A 23814-nucleotide genomic window follows, 5' to 3' on the forward strand; every position below is an offset into this window, starting at 1 on the left:
ATAATTAAATGTTGACAAGGATACAGAGAAAAGAAAACACATATGCACAGTTGGTAGAAATGTAACTTGGTATTGCTACTATGGAAAACAGTATGCATGCTCCTCAAAAAATTAAAGCTACTATATGATCTAGCAAACCCAATTCTGGGTATAAATATCAAAAATGTAATAAAATTACTATATCAAAGACCCAATTCATTGCATCATTATTCACAATAGCCAAGACAGGGGAACAGCACAAATGTCAAGAAATAAATGGATAAAGAAGTGGATACAAGGAGTCTTCAAAAAATTCACAGAGGGTAGGTGATGAATACACCTGTGTTCCATATTGGAATGCCTGGGTTTTCTGCCTAGTTCTACTTCCAATTCCAGCTTCCTGCTAATGTACACCCTGGGAGGCAGCAGGTTCAAGCAGTTGGGTCACCCGCATGGGAGACCTGGATTGAGTTCCCAGCTCTGGCTTCAACTTGACCCAGTTTTCACTACTGAAGACATTTGGGGAGTGAATCAGTACACAAGAGATACCTTTCTCTTCTTTCAAATAATTAAACAAATAATTTTAAAATTTTCTCTTTAAAAGACACTATTAAGAAAATAAAAAGGCAAGTCATTCACGGGAGAAAATACTGCAAACATACATATGGCAAAGACTTATACACAGAATATAGAAAGAACTTCCACAATTTACCAATAAAAACAACTCAATATAATCACATAAAATATTTGAGCAGACATGTAGCTAAAGGAGATAAATGGATGACAAATAAGAAAATGAAGGTGCACAAAATTATTAGTCAATAGGGAAAGGCAAATCAAAACAAGAATATATACCTATTAGAATGGCTAAAATTAAAAAGGCACTACATAACAAATGTTGGGGATGATAACTACTGAAATACTTCATACACTGCTAGTGCAAATGTAAAATAAAAGTGTACAGACACTTTTGAAGGTAGTTTAATGGTTTCTTCAAAAGTAAAACACAAATATCTATCATATGACTCAGCCATCATACTCCTAGGAATTAATCCAAGAGAAATAAAAGCATATGTCCACACAAAGACTTGTATGGAAATGTTCTTAGCAGCTTTATTTGTTATGGCCAAAGATGGGAAACAATCCAAAAGCCTATGGGTATATCTATATAATAGAATACTAGTCAGTAATCAAAAAGAATGAAATACTGATTACACACAACAGCAAGAAAAAATTTCAAAGTAATTATGATGAAGGTACACAGCCCAACAAAAGCATACATACTGTATGCTTTCACTTTCTTAAAATTTTAAAAATCCACACAAATCTCTGACAGAAAGCAAATCACCAGTTGTCTGGCAATGACAGGGTGGGGAGAGATAACAGAGGAACATAAGGACACTTTTGAGAACAGAGAATATGCTCACTATATTGATTGTGGTGATGGTTTTACAGGTGCATATATATGCCCAAACTTACTAGCTGAACACATGAAGTATGTCCAGTGTACTGTGTGTGCACTGATTATACTTCAATGAAACTGTTAAGATGAATTTATATACAAAACCCTAAATTATAACATATCTATCCATTAGAATATTTTTAAAGACTACTAGAATGTAATAGATTGTAATGACATGGAGAAAGGCTTATGGCAAATAATTAAATGAAATTGACCAAATATAAAACTATATAAGGGTGATCTCAATTCTCCCCAGATTATGGAATCATGAGTAATTTAAATTCTCTCCCTACTTTTTTTTGTTTTCCAATGTTTTCTTTGTTGTCATATGTTTTATAATTTGATTAATTTTGCCCAGGCTTAAAACATTCTTATAAGCAGGGAATGAGTTTGAGTAACCATCTGTCCTGACAACTGATTCTAACCTATGTACTATGAGAAGATCAAAGAGAGACTTTGAGAGTTTGTATGCAAACCAAGTATTATCTGTAAATTTAATAATATACTTCTAAAGCATATGAACTCTTTCCAATATCCACCAGTGCACTGAAATTCAGATATACTCAACCTTTAGAACCTATATTTCTCTTATTAACAGATCTAAAGTAAAACCAGGAATGCAGAGATCTTCAAAAAAGTATTCTCCCATACTTATCATCTGTAGGCGTCTTTGGTATTTCTTCTGCTAGTATACCAAGTATATAGAAATGGCTAAGAACAAGACTTGGCATTCAATTAACAGAAGCTCCATCCTTTTTCTCTAAGACTTTTAATTATAAGCTAACGTACCCTTTTTCTAAGCTACTGTCCAGTCTGTGCTTTCTTATCCTGTTCATATCCCAGAACAGAATTTAAGTTATAAAGGTACATTAAACAACCAAATACCAAAGCCAAATATGCTGTTTACTCAGAGGGCTTCATAAAAGTTATTTTGGGGGCTGGCATTGTAGCATAGTGTATAAAGCCTCCACCTGCAATGTTGGCACCCCATATGGGAGCCAATTCCTGTCCCGGCAACTCCACTTCAATCAATCTCCCTGCTAATGGTCTGGGAAAAGCAGCAAACGATGGCCCACGTACTTGGGCCCCTGCTACCCATGTGGATTCTGGCTTTGGTCTGGCCCAGCCCTAGCCATTTGTGGCCATCTTAGGAGTGAACCAGCAGATGGGAGACTTCTCTCTCTGTGTTTCTCCCTACTCTCTGTAACTCAAATAAATAAGTCTGGTTTTTAAAATTATTTTGGTTAAACTTCAAGGCTTTTGCAAAGGAAGGTTAAAATTACTGAAGTATGACTTTTAGTTAGTTAAGTGTGGCATTACCAGTCTGACTGATTTTGGTGACATCATTCAATGTGTGCTGAGGGTTCTACAACTTCAAAACAATCCTTTCAGAAGTTAAAGTCAACAGTAATTTAATTTTCATTATAAAATATACAACAAAAATCAGAGCTATTACCTATAGAGTGAACTGTTAGTTGTTTAAAGGTCATTTAGTTTACCTCAAAGAATTATTCTCTGCTTTTTGTCTGCCAAGTTCACTTTCAGTATCCATTGCCTTTCTTGCTAGTGATTTCATTTCTTTTTCCACAGTAGTTATGGTTTCCTTCATCAAAGTCATATTTGACATTTGCTCCATACGTTCATCATCAAGCTATATGAAGTAGAATGACAAGGTTACTGCCATCACTAAAATGCCTTAGGTATGCTCCTGAAGAGACACATTCCCTCTGTGCAAACTGGTTTATGTCAAGATTTACAGGGTAAGATGATCAGTTAGACCTGAATGGGAGGTTTTATGGACAAGGTATTATGTAGTAGAAACAAGAACAAGCCACTTAAATTCTTTTCTATAAGGCACATTATAGTATATCAGTCTGTATTTTTCGATCTTGTTCAACTTAACTATAGCATACAAGTCCTATTTGCAAAAGGATTTCTTAATTGCTGTCCAATGTTAATAGCCTAAACATATAAAATGAGAGTATGAAAATAAAAATTATGGGCCGGCATTGTGGTATAGCAGGTTAAGCCAGCGCCTACAATGCCAGCATCCCTCATGGGTGCCAGTTCCAGTCCTGGATGTTCCACTTCTGATCCAGCTCCCTGCTAATAGCCTGGGAAAAGAACTGAGGATGTGGTCTAAGTGCTTAGACCCTACACCTACATGGGAGACCTGGAGGAAGCTCTTGGCTTCTGCCTAGCCCAGCCCCTTCCATTGCAGCATCTGAGAATAATGGAAGTGGATGCAAGATCTCTCTCTCTCTCTCCCTCTCTCTCCCGCCACCCCCCCCACTCCGTCCCTCCCTCCCTCCCTCTCTCTTTGTCTCTCTCTAATTCTTTCAAATAAATGAAAATAAATCTTAAAAAAAAGAAAAGTGGCCGGCACCGCGGCTCACTAGGCTAATCCTCCGCCTGCAGTGCCGGCACCCCCAGGGTTCTAGACCCGGTTAGGGTGCCGGGTTCTGTCCCCAGTTCCTCCTCTTCCAGTCCAGCTCTCTGCTGTGGCCCGGGAGGGCAGTGGAGGATGGCCCAAGTGCTTGGGCCCTGCACCTGCATGGGAGACCAGGAGGAAGCACCTGGCTCCTGGCTTCAGATCGGCACAGCGCGCTGGCCGTAGCGGCCATTTGAGGGGGTGAACCAACGGAAGGAAGACCTTTCTCCCTGTATCTCTCTCTCTCTCAGTCTAACTGCCTTTCAAAAGAAAAGAAAAGAAAAGAAAAAAATGTTTCTTTTTCTAGTGTTTTTGCTTCATTATAACAAAATGCTACATTTTGGGGAGTGAACCATTTTCTGTAACTATACTTATCAAATAAATAAATAAAATCTTTAAAAAAATAGGTTATGGTCAGAGCAATTTTTTTACGTTATGAACTGTGCACTCCAGCTCCTCTATCCTTTGTTCCAGGTGAGCCTTCTCATTAAATGCTGTCTCCTGGGCAATCTGTTTACAAAACAAAAACAAAACAAATCCTTTCAATGACAGTGCACCTGTGCTTCATATATATTAATACAGGTAAGATTCTTTCATACCTTTAGCCTTTCCCTCAGACTATCTCGTTCTGTGGTCATTCTTCGTAAATCTGTGAAGGCTACATCTCTTTCAGTCTCTACTCGCCGTAGAATAGCATGTGCTGTTGTGGATTTAGGAGATTTACAGCTTTTCATCATTTCTCGTCGAAGTCGGGCAATTTCCTCCTGTGCCTATTATTTAAATACATAGAAGAATTCAGTTTCACAAGCCTTAAGACAAACATAAATATAGCTATCTTATATTTACCCTGTTAAAATGCAAACTTATGTAAATATGCATGCAGAAGAGTAAGGGTATTTTTATTTTTAAATGAGTTTATATAAATAAAATGAATCTATTTAAGTAGAAATTCATTTTATAATATCTTGGCCAAAAATTTAAAATAAAATTAACTCAGAGTCAGTGCACCAGAAAATGTTTCACTAAGATATTTATTTAACATATTCTATTAATATATTTTAAAGCATAAACTTGAATTCAATACAATTGAAAGAGACTATTGTTTTAATGAATATCAACATAATGTTTTGGGGGCCGGCGCTGTAAGTGGGTAAAGCCGCTGCCTGCGGTGCCAGCATTCCATATGGCGCTGGTTCGAGTCCTGGCTGCTCCACTTCCAACCCAGCTCTCTGCTATGGCCTAGGAAAGCAGTAGAAGATGGCCCAAGTCCTTGGGCCCCTGCACCCACATAGAAGACTCAGAAGAAGCTCCTGGCTCCTAGCTTCGGATCGGCCCAGCTCCAGCCACTGAAGTCACTTGAGGAGTGAACCAGCAGATGGTAGACCTCTCTCTCTCTCTCTGCTCTCCTTCTCTCTCCATGTAACTCTTTCAAATAAATAAATAAATCTTTTAAAAAAAAAACATAGTGTTTCAATCTTTCTCTATTAAAAATGCAAATGTCATTCCCAAGTCTTGGCAACTAATGGAGTTGGATTGGAAGTGGAACAGCTGGGACTCAAATTGGTGCTCATATGACAACAGCTGGAAGTCAAAAAGGTGCTCATATGGGATGTCAGTGCCACAGGTGGCAGCTTAAACTGCTGCGCCACAATGCAGGCCCGGGTATGTGTTTTTTTAATTCCCAAACCCTTACTGTTTCACCTTGAAATCACTATGCCCTATCATTTAACACTTTCCCATTTGTCATTCTGAAAATTAGATTATATTTATACATGTATATGATCTTTGTGGAGGTATGGAAATACATGTGTGTACTCATACATTCACTATATTGTAATTACATGTCATTAAGAGCATCTTAAGAACAAAAGCAATCCCCAAATGTTACATTAATTTGACTGACAGGTTTAAGCACTCTAATGGAGCTTAAAAAGGATTCCATATCTCTAGGATTATTACTTATATAATTTGCTTACTCATAAATAAGCTTACTTGTTCATAAAGAAGGAAGGTCTTGTCTCTCTCAGACGTAAGAACTTTGACATTACCCTGAATTTCTGCCAAATGACGCTCATATTTTTCCAGCATGCATTTAAGTTCTTCACGATCTCTTGTTGTTGACTTCAAAAGCTCTACATCACAATTTGCACCCTGCAATTATTATATAAGACATTTGAAATGTTTCTTTGACATAGGTCACTAATAAAAAGGTGCTACTGATAGCAATACACATCTCTACCAAGCAAACATGATGATATAAGGAAAGGAAGTGATAAAGACAAAGCTGCAAAATCATCTCTTTTAAACAGCTTCATCCTAAACTGCTCCCCATTATTTGATTTACCTCTCAACTATTAACTATGCTGAGGGTAAAGAACTAAGTACAGGTAGTCTACAACAGCCATCAGAGACCTCGCTCTCCAAACCTCAACTCATATCAAATTAAAATGAATTATTTCCAGATTAGGTAAATCAAAGAATAAGAGTAGTATGTGAACAACAAACTCCAAAGTATAAGTTTCCAAAACCTACCCGGGAAGATGGTGATGGGCGTCTTGGACTTTTAGATCTACTTCTGATCATCTTTCTCAAATTTTGTGCTTCACTCCTGTAGTAATCTCTGTCTGCTTCTAAAGTCTTGACAAAGGAATCAAGTCTGGAAGGAGATTGATTTTGTGCTTTTTCAGTCTCTAAAATTATCTTCCCAAAGAAGAAAAAAATCAGGTCATTATTTTAAGCTAAACTATAGTGTCCTTTTTTAAATGAAAGCTTTTTTTTTAATGGTATCCTTAAAAATATTAAATTTGGGAGTGGTAGTGCTGTGGCATAGCTGGTTAGGCTGCTGCCTACAGTGCTGACATCCCATGTGGGGGAGGGTTCAAGTCCCAGCTGCTCCACCTCTGATCCAGCTCTCTGCTAATGTACCTGGGAAAGCATCAAGGGATGGCCCAAGTGCTTGAGCTCCTGCACCCATATGGGAAACTCAGAAGAACCTCTTGGCTCCTGGCTTTGGCTTGGTCCAGCCACAGCTGTGGTGGGCATTTGGGGAGTGGATCAGAGGATGAAAGACCTCTTTCTCTCTCTGTAACTTTGCTTTTCAGATAAATAAAATAAATCTTTAAAAAATACATGAAATTTGGTACTTTAAAAATAGAAAAATTTAAAAATACCTTGGCCGGTGCCACGGCTCACTAGGCTAATCCTCCGCCTGCAGCACCGGCACCCCGGGTTATAGTTCCGGTCGGGGTGCCGGGTTCTGTCCCGGTTGCTCCTCTTCCAGTCCAGCTCTCTGCTGTGGCCCGGGAGTACAGTGGAGGATGACCCAAGTGCTTGGGCCCTGCACCCGCATGGGAGACCAGGAGGAAGCACCTGGCTCCTGGCTTCGGATTGGCGCAGCATGCAGGTCGCAACATGCTGGCCATTGCGACCACTTTGGGGGTGAACCAACTTAAAAAGTACCTCATAATTAGTTTTTGAAAAGCAGTTAGATGCCTTTCCTTTCCAGCATTTCTGGATGTGCTATATTTTTATTTAATTGAAAGCATCCCTAAATTCACTGAATAATTTTGAAGAAAAAAATGGTTAAAAAACATTCATTGGGCCGGCGCCGCGGCTCACTAGGCTAATCCTCCGCCTTGCGGCGCCGGCACACCGGGTTCTAATCCCGGTCGGGGCACCGGTCCTGTCCCGGATGCTCCTCTTCCAGGCCAGCTCTCTGCTGTGGCCAGGGAGTGCAGTGGAGGATGGCCCAAGTACTTGGGCCCTGCACCCCATGGGAGACCAGGAGAAGCACCTGGCTCCTGCCATCGGATCAGCGCGGTGCGCCGGCCGCAGCGCGCCAACCGCGGCGGCCATTGGAGGGTGAACCAACGGCAAAAGGAAGACCTTTCTGTCTCTCTCTCTCACTGTCCACTCTGCCTGTCAAAAAAAAAAAAAATTCATTGGCCAGAAATATCTGCCAACAGATTCCAAATCCCAGAAATGGAATTAATTTGTTTTAGGAAAACTTGTGTGCTATTTATTATTAAAGCATCTATTAAAATGTGTAAGTTCTATTCAATTATTGTTCAATGAATGAATGAATGAATGAAATATTGGGTATTCCTTACTTACACATGCACTTTCAAGTGCATTCCCATGAATTTCAATCAAATTTGGTATCTTTAGAAACATTTCTTGAACAACTCTGTTACCAATATGGAAGAAAACTACAGATTCTTTCAAAAAGTGTTTTAAGTATTTTAAATGGTAAGACTGAAATGCTTAAGTACAACAGTTTTCATTTCAAGTTGCTGGATAAATAAAATGCATTACTTGGAATTAAGTAACAAAAATTAATGGCTTTAAAATATTACTAAGGGCAATGAAAGTTCATGTGTAGGCAAATACACCTTACATTTTGAGAATTAGCTCTTTCAGAGTCATTATTTTAAATCAAGAAACAGCTAAATGCATTAATAAAATCAAACAAAAATTGTTCTTTCCTTCCAGGAAAGAAAGCAGTGATGAAATGGAGCATGAAAAGCATCAGTCTGACAGACAGCCTGAGCTGTGAGTATTGATTTAAGAAAGCTGGCCAGCGCCGCGGCTCACTAGGCTAATCCTCTGCCTTGCAGCGCCGGCACACCGGGTTCTAGTCCCAGTCGGGGCACCGGATTCTGTCCCGGTTGCCCCTCTTCCAGGCCAGCTCTCTGCTGTGGCCAGGGAGTGCAGTGGAGGATGGCCCAAGTGCTTGGGCCCTGCACCCCATGGGAGACCAGGAGAAGCACCTGGCTCCTGCCATCGGATCAGCGCGGTGTGCCGGCCACAGCGCGCTACCGCGGCGGCCATTGGAGGGTGAACCAACGGCAAAAGGAAGACCTTTCTGTCTGTCTCTCTCTCTCTCACTGTCCACTCTGCCTGTCAAAAAAAAAAAAAAAAGAAAAAGAAAAAGAAAAAAAAAAAAAAACAAAAGCTTATGATTGTTCACAAAAGATATGAGAGACAAAACATACATGTAATTTTTGTAGCTTACTAACCAAATACAAATGATTCTTTAACATTCACTTTTGAAAAAATGTACTTACAGATCTAAGCTTTTTTATAGTATCTTCCAATACTATTATGTTATTTTGCTGGCAAATGAGTTCAATCTAAAAATCAAGCAAAATAGTACATGTTACTTATATTAAAGATGCTTAAACTGATTTAACTGAAAGGAGAGCATATGAAAAAAACAAGACACTTACAAACATGAAGGTAGTGAATATTTTTAAGAATAACCTACCTCTTATGTTGACCTACATTTAATGGTAAAAGAATCTACCATGAAATATAGCATTCCTTTAAATTATGCACTATTTTGCATAAAATATTAATTGACTATATTTTTCCAAACTATGCCCCACAGATGGCAATAAAATTTTAATACCAATTATAATTCTAAAGATGGCAATATGGAAGTGATAAGAATGGTTGATGGGGCTGGCGCTGTGGTGCAGTGGGTTAATGCTCTGGCCTAAAGCGCCAGCATCCCATATGGGTGCTGGTTAGAGACCCAGCTGCTCCACTTCTGATCCAGCTCTCTGCTATGGCCTGGGAAAGCAGTAGAAGGTGGCCCAAGTCCTTGGGACCCTGCACCCACATGGGAGACCCGGAAAAAGGTCCTGGCTCCTGGCTTCAGATTGGCACAGCTCCGGCCGTAGTGGCCATCTGGGGAGTGAAACAGTGGACAGAAGACCTTTCTCTCTCTCTGCCTCTCCTCTCTCTGTGTAACTCTGACTTTCAAATAAATAAAATAAATCTTTAAAAAAAAAAGAATGGTTGAAATAAAAGTTTTCCCAAGTTATCTCAATCATAATATACTAATTTCTCCTCTGAACTGCTTTAAATAGTTTATTTCAATCCAACCCAGAAAATATGGTTGAGTCAATTTTATGACATTGAACATTCCCAGTCTTAAGGTGTATCTACCTGTAGACCTATATTTAGAATATGACTACACTGTAAGTTCCTAAAGGCTGATAAGTTTTTATGCAAAACAGTAAAGCTCTTTGCTAAAAATTAGCATAGTAACTTAATAAATGTATTTTTAAATTCGCCAACCATGTCCTCATTATTTTAAAATAAAATTTGTCCTGATAATGCCTGCTAGAGTTTGAATTTGAATTTTCTGGTTTTACTGTTCTCCATTTATTTTTTAGATCAAGGTTCTTGTCTAGGATGTCTTTGGTAATGACATATAAGCTCATGAAGCATTAACGGATTCTAAAGTTTGAATATAAGCTAATGTATAATTTTAAACAAATAATTTTCAATGTTTTAACTATGTAGACTCTAAAAAGACATGGGTATATTTTGAATAACACGTGAAGATTTCCATAATAAATTAAGAATAAAAATTCACCCGGCAAAACAAGTATCTAGTATGACACATTCTCATGAAAGTGTATATATACGCATCCTAGATACAGACAAAACAACAAATAAACAGAAGATAGATTATGTCTAGGTGTCAAGGTATGACTGTGATAGATGTTATTTTTCATTATACTTTCTTATGTAGGCAAATTTTTATAATTAAACATGTATTATTTTTATCATGATAAAAAATAACGCTTACTCTGAAAAATAAAATTATAACTGGCTCAAGTGAAAACATGCTATCTAGTGTTTTAATTTATTTGACAATTATTCCACAAATGCATAGAGGTCATGTACCTATCTGAGGTTGGTGATTTCTTCATTTCAGGACATTCTACCCACCCAAAGGATCTAGTACTCTTTTGTCTCATCTTTTTTTTTTTTTTTTTTAAGATTTTATTTATTTATTTGAGAGGCAGAGTAACAGACAGTGAGAAGCAAAGACGGAGAGAAAGGTCATTGGTTCACCCCCAAATGGCCGCAAAGGCCAGAGCTGCGCCGATCTAAAGCCAGGAGCCAGGAGCTTCTTCCCAGTCTCTCACGTGGGTGCAGGGGTCCAAGCATTTGAACCATCTTTACTGCTTTCCTAGGCCATAGCAGAGAGCTGGACTGAAAGAGGAGCAGCCAGGACTAGGACCAGCACCCATATGGAATGCTGGCGCCACAGGCAGATCAACCTACTACGCCATGGCGCCAGTCCCATTGTCTCATCTTTACTAAGTTTCTCATGTCTTTCCTGAATTGGAAATACAATCTCTATTCATAAATAGCTGCTGCCCACCTCTTCCTCAAATGGCTTTCTAGTTATTGAATACACCCAACATTCCACATTCTATTTGGATATCTATTTCCTACAAATATTCTTTTCTAAGCCAGGCAGAATTTCCACCTGCAAATTTAGTATATTCAGTTTTAGGTAAATCCTAGCTCTTATATTTTGGAAGTTTTCCATTCCTAACATTCTTCCTTTTGACAGCAGAAAATTCACCCTGATATAGTAGCATTCATTCTTTCTCTTGAAGACAGATCCTAAGAAGCCTTTAGAACTGAGAAGCTCACTGGAATTCAGCCAACTATGCTTCCCTCAGTCTAGGAAGGAGTTCAATTATTTTTAATTTGAAGAGGAAAATAAGACATTAAAAAATCTCTTCAATATAGTAATTTTTATAATTAAGACAAAAACTAAGCTCAATTTTCCACAAATAATGAATAAAGGATAACTATTCTTCGAGACAATAATAATACAAACAAAAAATTTATTGAGAAATGTTTTCAATATCCAAGCTACTTCTAAACGTTCTTCAAATATTTTAGTAATGGGGCCGGCGCTGTGGCTCACTTGGTTAATCCTCCGCCTGCGGCACCAGCATCCCATATGGGCACCAGGTTCTAGTCCTGGTTGTTCCTCTTCCAGTCTGGCTCTCTGCTGTGGCCCAGGAGGGCAGTGGAGGGAAGGCCAAAGTGTTTTGGCTCCTGCACCCATAATGGAGGCCAGGAGGAAGCACCTAGCTCCTGGCTTCGATCGCCGCAGTGCCATCCATAAAGGCTATTTGGGGGGTGAACCAGCAGAAGGAAGACCTTTCTCTCTGTCTCTCTGTCTCTCTCTCTCACTGTCTAACTCTGCCTGTCAAATAAAAAAAAAAAATTTAGTAACAACCATTAAAAGATAAATAATTCACAAGGTGAAAAACAAACTACTAAAGCAGTTCTCCTAAACACGCTTCAAGCCAATACTGCTAGAGAAGATCTCATCCTTAAAGCAATAAGCTTCATGTATTTAAACTTTCTATTATTTGTTTGCTAATTTAGATTTATTCATCCTTCATGAGTGTAAATAAGTGAGGTCACTGAGTAAAAACACAATGTTCTAGAGTTCATCACCTGGGCTCTTATATTTCAACTTACTCTAACAAGTAATGCCTTCATTAAAATGTTCTTAGCCCTATCATTTATTGAATTAAATGCTTTATTAAATGCCACAGGCTTATTATTACTATTATTATTAATATATTTATCTGAGAGACAAAGAGAAACAGAAAGAAAGAGAGCATCCATTCACTAGTTCACTTTCCAAATGCCTGCAAAAGCCCAGCTGGGACTGAAGCTAGGATCTGAAAAACTCAACCCAGGTCTCCCATGTGGGCAGCAACAGCCTACCACTTAAGTCCTCACATTTGCTTCCCAGGGTCTGCATTAGCTGGAGTCAAGGGCCAGAGCTAGAAATCAAACACAGGCACTCTAATAAGGGACACAGGTGTTCTAATAGGTGTCTTACTGCTAGGCCAAACACCTGCTCCTACCACAGGAATCTTGGTCCATTAAAAAGATGTTTAAGAAATGATATTTAGGGGGTGGGTATTGTGGAATAGCAGGTGGGTCACTGCTTGGGATGCTTGCATCCCATACTTGAGTGCTTGTTCAAGTCCCGGCGCTTCCGCTTCCGATTCAGCTCCATCCTAATGCATCCTGGGAGGCAGCATCAGATGGGGAGAAAATATTTACAAGTTGCTTAGGTGACAAAAGGTTAATATACAGAATATATATCAGAAATCAAAAAACTCAACAACAAAAAATACAGCTAAGAAATGAGCAAAGGATCTGAATAGATAATTCTCAAAAGAAGAAATACTAGCGGCTAATAAATATACGAAAAAATGCTCAGCATCACCAGCCAATAGTAAAACGCAAATCAAAATCACAAGGCACTATCACCTCATCCCTGTTAGAACAGCTACTATCAAAAAGAAAGTAATAGGACTGGCATTGTGGCACAGCAGGTAAAGTCCTCGCCTGCAATACTGGCATTTCCTGTCCCAGCTGCTCCACTTCTGATCCATCTCTCTGCTAATGGCCTAGGAAAAGCAGCAGAAGATGGCCCAAGTATTTGGGCCTCTGCCACCCATATGGAGACCTGGATGAAGCTCCTGGTTCCTGACTTTAGCCTGGCCCAGCTTTGGTCATTGTGGCCATTTTGGGAGTGAACCAGTGGATGGCAGATATCTCTGTCTCTTGCTCTCTCTCTCTTTCAAATAAATAAATAAATCTTTTTTTTTTTTTTTTTTTTGACAGGCAGAGTGGACAGTGAGAGACAGAAAGAAAGGTCTTCCTTTACCGTTGGTTCACCCTCCAACGGCCGCCGCGGCTGACACGCTGCGGCTGGAGCACTGCACCGATCTGAAGCCAGGAGGAGCCAGGTGCTTCTCCTGGTCTCCCATGCAGGTGCAGGGCCCAAGGACTTGGGCCATCCTCCACTGCCTTCCCAGGCCACAGGAGAGAGCTGGCCTGGAAGAGGGGCAACCGGGACAGAATCGGGCGCCCCAACCGAGACTAGAACCTGGTGTGCTGGTGCTGCAGGCAGAGGATTAGCTTATTGAGCTGAGGCGCCAGCAATAAATCTTTTAAAAAATAAAGTAATAAGTGCTGTGGAGTATATGGAGAAAGGAGAACTCTTGTACAATGTTAGTGGGAATCCAAATTAGTACAGCTACTATGGGAAGCAGTATAGAGAGTTTTTTTAAAACTAGAAATACAACTTCCAACCCGGGGGCCAGTGCTGTGGCACAGTGGGTTAAGTTGCCCCCTGCAGTACCAGCATCCCATTAGGCACCAGTTTGAGCTCTGCCTGCTGCACTTCCAATCCAGCTGTCTGCTAACATGCCTGGGAAAGCAGATGAGGATGGCCCAAGTGCTTGGGTCCCTGTACCCTCATGGGAGACCAGGAAGAAGTTCCTGATTCCTAGCTTCAGACCTGTCCTGCTTCAGACATTGTGGCCACTTGGGGAGTGAACCAGCGGATGGAAGAAGATATCTCTCTCTCTCTCTCTCTCTCTCTGACTTTCAAATAATCAAATAAACCTTAAAAAAAAAAAAAACTTCAATCTGAACACAGAATAGTGACTAGTAAGGGGCTGGTGGTGGCAGTGGTGGGGAAGGGGTTGGGGTGGGAATAGTGAGGAAATTAGGATAATAGGAACCAAGTCATAGTTAGATCTTTTCCTCCTTTTCTAATCTAGCTCTCTGCTATGGCCTGGGAAAGCAGTAGAACATGGCCTAAGTGCTTGGGACCTGTACCCGTGTGGGAGAGCCGGAAGAAGCTCCTAGCTCCTGGCTTCGGATCAGCACAGCTTTGGCCGTTGCGGCCAATTGGGGAGTGAACCATCAGATGGAGGATTCTCTCTCTCTCTCTCTCTCTCTCTCTCTCTCTCTCTCTGCCTCTCCTTCTCTCTCTGTGTAACTCTGCCTTTCAAATAAAAATAAATAAATAAATAAAAAGATAAGCAAGGTGATTATTTTAAAACAAATAAATAAATAAATAAATAGATGGGCATTCGGCAAAGTGTTAAACTGCTGCTTGGGAAACCTGCGCCCCATATTGGAATTTTGGTTTGAGTCCTGGTACCTCTATTTCTGACCCAGCTTCCAGCTAATCTGCATGCTGGGAGGCAGCAGATGATGGTTCAAGTGCTTGGGAACCAGCCACCCACTTAGGCAGCCCAAGTGGTGACCCAATCACTAGGTCAAATTCTTGCCTCAGGTAATGAAGCAGAGTAGGACCCAAACTAAGGCACTGAGCTAACCAGATGGGGGTGCCCCAAGGAGCACCTTAAGTGCTGCACCAAATATCTGGCCCACCCTGGGAATTTTTGACCAAAAATTTTTAAATAAATAAAATATAACACAATCTAACCCTCAGAACACTTAAATAAAATGTCACGTCTGAAAAGCTTCCAAATGATGTTAAGAATTTCTTTTCTGCTATATTTAATAATTACATGATATTTAAAGCAGAATTAAAATCCTGATCAGTAGTACCTTTGCTTCTTCAAGTTCCTTGTCAGCAATATTCACCACAAAATTCTTCTCTTTTTCTAGTTGCTGTGCTAGTTGGTCAATTTTAATCAATTCTTTACAAAGGTGCTCATTGTGGCTGGTTAAGTCGTCTACTTGACTGCTTACCACCTCTTTACTATCCAAGAGTTTCCTAACATATTCTTCCAAGCCATGATTTGTCTGTGTGAGGTCTTCAATCTGTTGTAATCAGAAAGAAAAAAAAATCACATTAAAAGATTCCCTCAACTTACTTCTGATGACAGCAACTAGGTCATTGGAATCAGGGAGATTTGCTTGCCAGACAAGGAGACTTAACTGTACACCTTTATGTGCCTTCTGAATTTTGTAGCATATAAATATATTTATAAAATACATGAAGAATGAACATTTTAAATTTTAATACTTTTATATTCCCATATAATTCACAATTTATTTTTTAAAATAAGATTGTAACAATAGTATCAATAGTAACTATTGATTTCTATACGAACTATTAGGAAAATGGCCAAATACTTTTATCTTCAATAAGTATATCTTGATCTTAAATTTAATTTTTTAAATTTATTTGTCAGGTAGAGTTATAGACAGTGAGAGAGAGAGACAGAGAGGAAGGTCTTCCTTTCGTTGGTTCACTCCCCAAATGGCCGCTACAGCTGGCACTGCGCCAATCCGAAGACAGGAGCCAGGTGCTTCCTCCTGGTATCCCATGTGGGTGCAGGGGCCCAAGCACTTGGGCCATCCTCCACTGCCCTCCCAGGCCACAGCAGGGAGCTGAACTAGAAGAGGAGCATCTGGGACTAGAACTCGGCACTTAAATTTAATTTTAATGATTAACATCACGAAGAATTCCTTAGAATTACATATCTAATTTTGGTTATCAAAATATGTTAGCTCTTAAAGTCCATTTGAATGTATCAATAACTTACTTGACTAAACTAAATACCAAATCAATCAAGTATTTGCTGACTAATGTGGAGGACCACAGCTTTCCTTCCCAGCCCACTATCAAACCATCAACGGATGAAGAAAAGGGCCTTTCCTATTACGAAGGTATTCAAATGCCTTTAAAGAAAAAAAAAAAAACACACATTAGACCTAATGAATAATAAATACACGATTACATCAGGAACTATATTAAATTCCAAAGATTGCTTTGGTACCTGCCCTCAGAGAATTTTATTTTCTTAAAGAAACACAAATGTATAATAACACAAACAGCTATGAGATAAAGTGGTGGCAAAAATACTTTTCCACAGTGTTCGTCTTTCACTGTGTATTTAATAAAAATTTAAATACTGTTTGGCATTCTGAAGAAGATACCAAACAAAAAACCCAGGAGAAATTGTTTAGAAGAAGCATTTCAAATTCCTAAACCCTTGATCTCTAGTTTCTAACACTGTTCTTGCCCTTTTCAAATAACATAAAGATACTTTCTCCCAAACTACCAAAATCCATGTTTTCTTTAAAAATATAAAGTTTATCTATAATTTGACACTATAATAGGAATACCCTAGAGGTCATAAATTGTTTTTAACCAAATATGTTACAATGCGACTTACTCTACCCAATAAATACACACCAAGAAGCATGGTAAAAGTAACTAGTTTAATCCAATCCTTGCTTTGGCATTTTTGTATGGCACACTACTTACAAAACTCAGAAGAGAATTATCAAAGCCAGAAAATAAGAAAGAATTTGAAGGAATTTTTTAAAACAGGGAAACTATAAATGCCCTATTTCATTAGTAGAGTCTTACCAAAACAATACTTCTACTCTCTTCTCTTTGGCCTTCTCCCATATGAGGCTAAAAAAGCTTTCAAAAATGCAAATATGAGGTCACTCCCTTAACTTCATAGTCTATTATCATATGAAGACTTTTAAAAATGTCATTTGTAATCCCAGCCTACTTATCCATTCAGCCTAACCTCTCACTGTTCCAAATATATACCTAAGCTCCAGACACACTGTAAGAAACAATCTAAACTCATTTAAAAATTTATTTTAGGGAAATTATTGAATTGCTATATACTATATATCCAGAACCTTCTTTATGAGACACCTCATGGAAAAACTTTGCTCAGACATCAGTTTCAGGAAAATACTTTTTTTGGTTTATTTTTAAATATTTACCTTCATCTACATGGTAGGTGACGACAAAGAGAAAGTGATCTTCCATCTGCTGGTTCACTCTAAATGCCTGGCCAGGGCTGGACCGAGGCAAAGTCAGGAGCACAGAACTCCACCTGGGTCTTCCACGTGGATGGCAGGGGCCCAAGCTCTTCAGTCATCCCCTGCTAGCTCCCAGGATGCCTCAGCAGGAAGCTGGATCAGAAGCACAGCAGCTGGGCTCTGAACCAGCACAACAGAGGGTGCAGACATCCCAAGAGATGGCTGTGCCACAACCACTTCCCTGAAAATACTTCTTTTGCGTGCCCATTTTTTACCCTAATCACCATGTGTTACTTAATACATCCTTTTGGCCTCTGCCTCGAATTAATTTTATAGCTGAATCTGCAGCCCAACTCTAGTAACTTGTACAGAAATTGTGTGCAATGATCTGTTTGTTATTCTCATCCCACACTTCCACTAAGTTTGTTTTTCCCTATCCTAACAAACTACAGGATGTGGGATGAACAGATAAATTTCAATTTATCTATCTACATTTTTTGTTTTTGTTTTTAGCTTCTACTATGCTACAGTTCTCAGCAATGGTTGTTAACCTTCCACTACACCAGGAAAGGTTAAATGCTTCTCCTTTACCATACAAGGGGTCTTCAAAGAGTTCATGGAAAATGCACATTATAAAAAAAAAAGCTATGCAAGGATTTAAAAACTTTTTGCACAAAAATATATTTATCTTTTAATCCCATGTACCATAAACTCTTTGAAGTGCCCTTGTACATACTCCCAAAGCCTGTTAAACGGTTTAATCTGAGTATTTTATAAGATATATTAAAATTATTTATTCAGGGGCCAGTGCTGTGGCACAATAAGCTAAGCATCTTCCTGCAGCACCAGCATCCCATGAAGGTGCAGGTTTGCATCTCAGCTGCTCCTCTTCAGATCCAGCTCTCTGCTATGGCCTGGGAAAGATGACCCAATTGCTTGGGCCCCTGCACTCATGTGGGAGACTCAGAGGAGGCTCCTGGCTCCTGGGTTCAGATCAGCTCAGCTCGGGCCATTGGACCAGTGGATGGAAGACCAATTTTGAGATAAATTAAAAAAAAAAAATCATCTGTTCAGGGGTCAGTGTTGTGGCGCAGTGGGTTGAGCCACGGTTTGTGGCTTCAACATCCCATATGAGAGTGCCAGTTCCAGTCCTGGCTGCTCTGCTTCTGATCTAGTTTCCTGATAATGTGCCTGGGAGAGGAGTGGATGACGGTCCTTGTATTTAGGCCTCTACCACCCATGCGGGAGACCAGGATGGAGTTTTTGGCTCTGGCTTCAGCCTGGCCCAGACCTGGCCTTTGCCACTATCTGGGGAGTGAACCAGTGGATGGCAGATCTCTTTCTCTCTCTCCCCATCACTCTACCTTTCATATGAATGAATGAATGAATGAATGAATGAATCTTTTAGAAAATATCTTGTTCCTTTCCCTATCCTTTCCAGTAAATTCTAAACAACTTAAGGGATCACATTTCTCATCTATCAATGTATGTCTGATTTCTATATCCCTTATTATACATCTTACACATAATGTTCAAGTTACATAAACAGATAATGAACCAATAAATGAACACTCCCTTCACCTCTGACATCAAATCCATTTTTATTCCACTCCAAGGCAAAAGTACTTTAGATGAGGCTGTATACAGTAATAGAAAGGATGTGGGCTTTGGATTTTAGCAGTTAGGCTTAACTCCTGTTGTATCTCTTTACCAGTGACATAACCTTGGGCAATTTACCATACTTTCTGGATCCTAGGAGATGGATCAGACTTCAGAAAAAATAAATGGGAGACTTTTGAGTCTCATTTGTTAAATGGAGAGAACACTTACAATTTGCAGGGTCATAGTTAGAGATTATAAAATCTCAAGTAAAATTACTGGCAGGTAACAGGTACTCAAAATTAAGTTTTTTTTTTTTTAAGAAAAAAGCTTCAGGTTTTAAATAACTAAAGGTTCACGTGCAAATTAATAGTTGCATCGTAAATACAGTACAGCATCTATTGCACTATAATTGCAATAATTGTGTGTATATTTTTCTATATCATTTTCTCACATGTGTAGATTGCTCTACCACCTGGAGATACAGAACTGTTCCATCACCACAAAGATAATCCTCTTAGCACCCTTGTATATTACAACCTCTTTCCCCATTACAACTTTTTAAAAAAGATTTATTTATTTATTTATTTATTTGAGAAGCAGAATTACAGAGAGAGGATAAAAAGAGAAAGGTCTTCGATCTGCTGGTTTACTCCCCAGATGGCTGCAAAGGCTGGAGCTGTGCCGATCTGAAGCCAGGAGCCAAGAGCTTCTTCTGGGTCTCCCACCTGGGTGCAGGGGCCCAACGACTTGGGCCATCTTCCACTACTTTCCCAGACCATTGGCATGGAGTTGGATCTGAAGTGGAGCAGCCAGGATTCAAACCAGTGCCCATATGGGATGCTGGTGCTGCAGGCAGAAAGTTAGCCTACTATACCAAAGCGCTGGGCCCCCATTACAACTCTTAATAATCATTATCTGCGTAATTTTGTCGTTTTGAGAATATGTAAATAAACCTTTCAGTATGTGATTTTTTTTTTTTTAATTTTTGACAGGCAGAATGGACAGTGAGAAAGAGAAAGACAGAGAGAAAGGTCTTCCTTTACCGTTGGTTCACCCTCCAATGGCCGCTGATCTGAAGTTGGGAGCCAGGTGCTTCTCCTGGTCTCCCATGGGGTGCAGGGCCCAAGGACTTGGGCTACCCTCCACTGCACTCCCTGGCCACAGCAGAGAGCTGGCCTGGAAGAGGGGCAACCGGGACAGAATCAGGCGCCCTGACCGGGACTAGAACCCGGTGTGCCGGTGTCACAGATGGAGGAATAGCCTATTGAGCCTCGGCGCTGGCCAAGTATGTGATCTTTGGAGATTGCCTTTTCTCACTTAGCACAATGCCCTTGAGACCCCACAAGTTGTTACGTGGACCAACAGTTCATTCCTCTTTATTGCTGAGTAATATCTCCTATCTTCAACTATTCTCAGAAAAGACAAAACTTTGGTTGATTCCAGTTTTGGACTAAAACAAAGCTGCTATGAAAAAACTGTGCACAGTTTTCTCTGGAATAAATGCCTAAGAATGTAATCACTGTGTTTTATGGTATATCTATGTTTAGTCTCATGAAAACGATTGCCAAACTACTTTCCAGAGTGGCTGTATAATTTACCATTCCTAGCAGGAATGTATAGGTAATCCAGTTTCTTTACAGCCTCGCCAGTATTTGGTATTTTTGCCAATTTTTAGTTATTCTTATTTAGTTGTTCTTATTTAGCTGTGTTGCTGTTTCATCACGGTCTTAATGTACATTTATCTGATGTTTGCAGAGAACCTCTATCATGTCAACCACACATCCTTTGGTGAAGTACCTCTCCAAGCCTTCTGCTAATTTTCTAATTGTACTGTTTTCTTTTTACTGTAGAGTTTCAAGAGTTCTTCATATAAAATTCTTAAAGTTTTTCAGCACACATGGTTTGTAGCTTATTTTTCCATCATTTTATCAGGAACTTTTGCAGAGCAAAACATAAATTTTGAAAAAGCTCAAGTTATCAATTTTTCCTTTTATGAATCATGCTTGTGAAGAACTCTGTCCTGAAAATTTTTTCCTTTGTTACCTTCTAGAAGTTGCACAATTTCATACTTAAATGACCCATTTTGAATTAATTTTTGTATAAGGTATGAGGTGGCAGTAGAGGTTCAATTTTTTGCTGCTAAAATATCCAATTGCTCCATTACTGTTTATTAAGACCTCTTTTTTCCCATGAATTGAGTGTGCTTATGTCAAGATAAAAAAAGCATCCGGCTCTTGTATAAGACTATCTTTGAATTCTCTGTTCTGTACCACTGATCTATGTCCACCCCTCCCAAGTAGCAATGACTCTTGATTTCTGTAGTTAAATACAATAAGAGTTGAAATCAGGGAGAACCAGTCTTTATTCTTTTTTTTTTCAAAGTCATTTTGCTGGGGTTTTGACGGTTAATGCACCAAACCTCAAATTAAAATCTCTACTATGTTGATGCTACAATCCATGACTCTTATTCTCTCTCTTCATTTGTGTAGGTCTTCTGTGGTTTCTATCACTAGTATTTGTTTTGCTAGATTTAAATCTATGAATTTCATTTTCTATTTGAATAGCAATAAATGATACTGTATTTAAAATTTTATTTCCATTTGTATCTAATACACAGGAATACAATGTTTATCTTGTATCTTGCAATCCTGATGAACTCATTAATTCTAGTTTTTGCATTGTAGATTTTGTATGATTTTTAAGTCAATAATGTCATCTGCAAATGGGCAGTTTTACTGCTTCAATTTAGGTCTATATGCCTTTCAATCTTTCAACCAAATTGCATAATCATATTTGAAGTAACTCCTGATAAGCATATAAGTAGGTCATTTTTTAAAATGTGCTTCTAATTATATTACTTGCTTTCTTTTTCCAACTTTTTAAAGATTTATTTATTTATTTGAAAGTCAGAGTTACACAGAGAGAGGAGAGGCAGAGAGAGAGAGGTCTTCCATCTGATGGTTCACTCCCTAGTTGGCCGCAATGGCTGGAGCTGTGCCGATCTGAAGCCAGAATCCAGGAGCTTTTTCTCGGTCTCCCACGTGGGTGCAGGGGCCCAAGGACTTAGGCCATCTTCCACTGCTTTCCCAGGCCATAGCAGACAGCTGGATTGGAAGTGGAGCAGCCAGGTCTTGAACCAGCACCCATATCGGATGCTGGCACTTCAGGCCAGGGTGTTAACCCACTGCGCCACAGTGCCAGTCTCTAGGTCATGTTTTTTAAATCTACTCTGTCAGTCTGTGTCTTTTAACGGCTGTATTGATTATATTTGATATAATTATTTACGTATTTAGGCTTAATGTTTTTTCTCTCTGTTTTCCTTTTCTGTTCTGCTTTTTCCTTTTTGTGGGTTATTTAACAATTTTTAGAAACTCATTTTGATTTATCTTAGGGGTTTTAAGTTATCTATTTGTGTGTCTTTTTAATAGCTGCTCTAGGCACTACTTGATATACATATAACATATCACAACCTATGTTTTACCAGTTCAAGGGTATGAACCTTGCTTCCACTCATCTCTATTAATAAAATAACCATATTAAATATTTCCTCTATATATATTAAGAATCACTCTGGTCAAACATATTAAAAACTAAAAACAATTTTTTTTGCATTTACCCATATTTTCTTTATATTATATATGTTGTTCATTCTTCCTTATTGAAGTGTTCCAAGATTCCTTCTTTTATTATGGTCAGCAAAATCTTTTTTTTCTTTTAGAGTAGCTCTGCTGACCAACAAATTCTGTTTTCCCCATTTTACAATGTCTTGATTTTCTTCTCATTCCTCAAAGATTCTTTTTCTGGATATAGAATACAGGGTTGAGAGTTTTTTTTCCTAGAACTTGAAAAATGTTGCATCACTTCCTTCTTATTGCTGCAATTGCAGATGAAAAATTATGTGTTTTTAAAAGTATCCTTTCTCTCTGGTTACTTTCAGGATTTGTTGTCTTGAGTTTTCAGAAATCTGATTATGAAGTGTCAGGATGTATTTCGCTGGACAACTCCTGTTAGGTGTTCATTCACTTTTTAAATTTCTTTTACATCTTTCGTACCAAACATGAGGAATTTCAGCTATCAATTCTTCCAATATTTTTTCAGACCACTCTGTCACTTTTTTTTTAAAAGATTTATTTATTTATTTGAAAGAGTTACACACACAGAGAGAAGGAGAGGTAGAGAGAGAGAGAGAGAGAGAGAGAGAGAGAGAGAGAGAGAGAGAGAAAGTCTTCCATCTGCTGATTCACTCTCCAGTTGGCCACAATGGCCGGAGCTGGGCTGATCTGAAGCCAGGAGCTAGGAGCTTCTTCCGGGTCTCCCACATGGGTGCAAGGGCCCAAGGATGTGGGCCATCTTCTGCTGCTTTCCCAGACCATAGCAGAGAGCTGGATCAGAAGTGGAGCAGCCAGGACTTGAATCAGTGCCCATATGGGATGCCGGCACAGAAGGCAACACTTTTACCTGCTATGCCGCAGTGCCCGTTCCTGTCACTTCTTTCTGGAATTCCACTGACTCAGATGTTAGAGTGGTTTTGTTTTTTTTTGTTGTTGTTTGTTTGTTTTGTTTTGTTTTTTTCTGATAGGCAGAGTTAGACTGTGAGAGAGAGAGAGACAGAGAGAAAGGTCTTCCTTTTCCATTGGTTCACCCCCGAAATGGTCACTACAGCCAGCACGCTGTGCCAATCCGAAGCCAGTAGCCAGGTGCTTCTCCTGGTCTCCCAAGCGGGTGTAGGGCCCAATCACTTGGGCCATCCTCCACTGTCTTCCCAGGCCACAGCAGAGAGCTGGACTGGAAGAGGAGCAACCAGGACAGAATCTGGCGCCCCAACTGGGACTAGAACTCAGTGTGCCGGCGCCACAGGCGGAGGATTAGCCAAGTGAGCCGCGGTGCCAGCCTAGAGTGGGTTTTTTAAAAGATATTTATTTATTTGAAAGGCAGGGCA

The 23814-nt window shown here is 39.4% G+C and overlaps 1 protein-coding gene across 4 annotated transcripts in view; it reads right to left on the bottom strand.

Annotated features, from left to right (window-relative positions):
- The window catches only part of TSGA10 (testis specific 10), a 132313-nt gene that overhangs the window by 88797 nt on the left and 19702 nt on the right, over positions 1-23814 (bottom strand). For 3 of the 4 annotated variants that reach the window (XM_062208772.1, XM_062208771.1, XM_062208770.1), the window contains exons 3-9: positions 15087-15302; positions 8939-9004; positions 6405-6572; positions 5865-6023; positions 4472-4642; positions 4305-4382; positions 2941-3092 (exon numbers count right to left, since the gene is read on the bottom strand). In XM_062208772.1, the coding sequence (XP_062064756.1) occupies positions 2941-3092; positions 4305-4382; positions 4472-4642; positions 5865-6023; positions 6405-6455 (611 nt within the window). In that variant the 5' untranslated portion in view covers positions 6456-6572; positions 8939-9004; positions 15087-15302. Of the gene's footprint in view, positions 1-2940; positions 3093-4304; positions 4383-4471; positions 4643-5864; positions 6024-6404; positions 6573-8938; positions 9005-15086; positions 15303-16030; positions 16117-23814 lie in introns of those variants that run through there. The other variant, XM_062208774.1, reaches the window with a different exon arrangement.

This window comes from Lepus europaeus, chromosome 13, assembly GCF_033115175.1.
Source record: "Lepus europaeus isolate LE1 chromosome 13, mLepTim1.pri, whole genome shotgun sequence".
Lineage (NCBI taxonomy): Eukaryota > Metazoa > Chordata > Mammalia > Lagomorpha > Leporidae > Lepus > Lepus europaeus.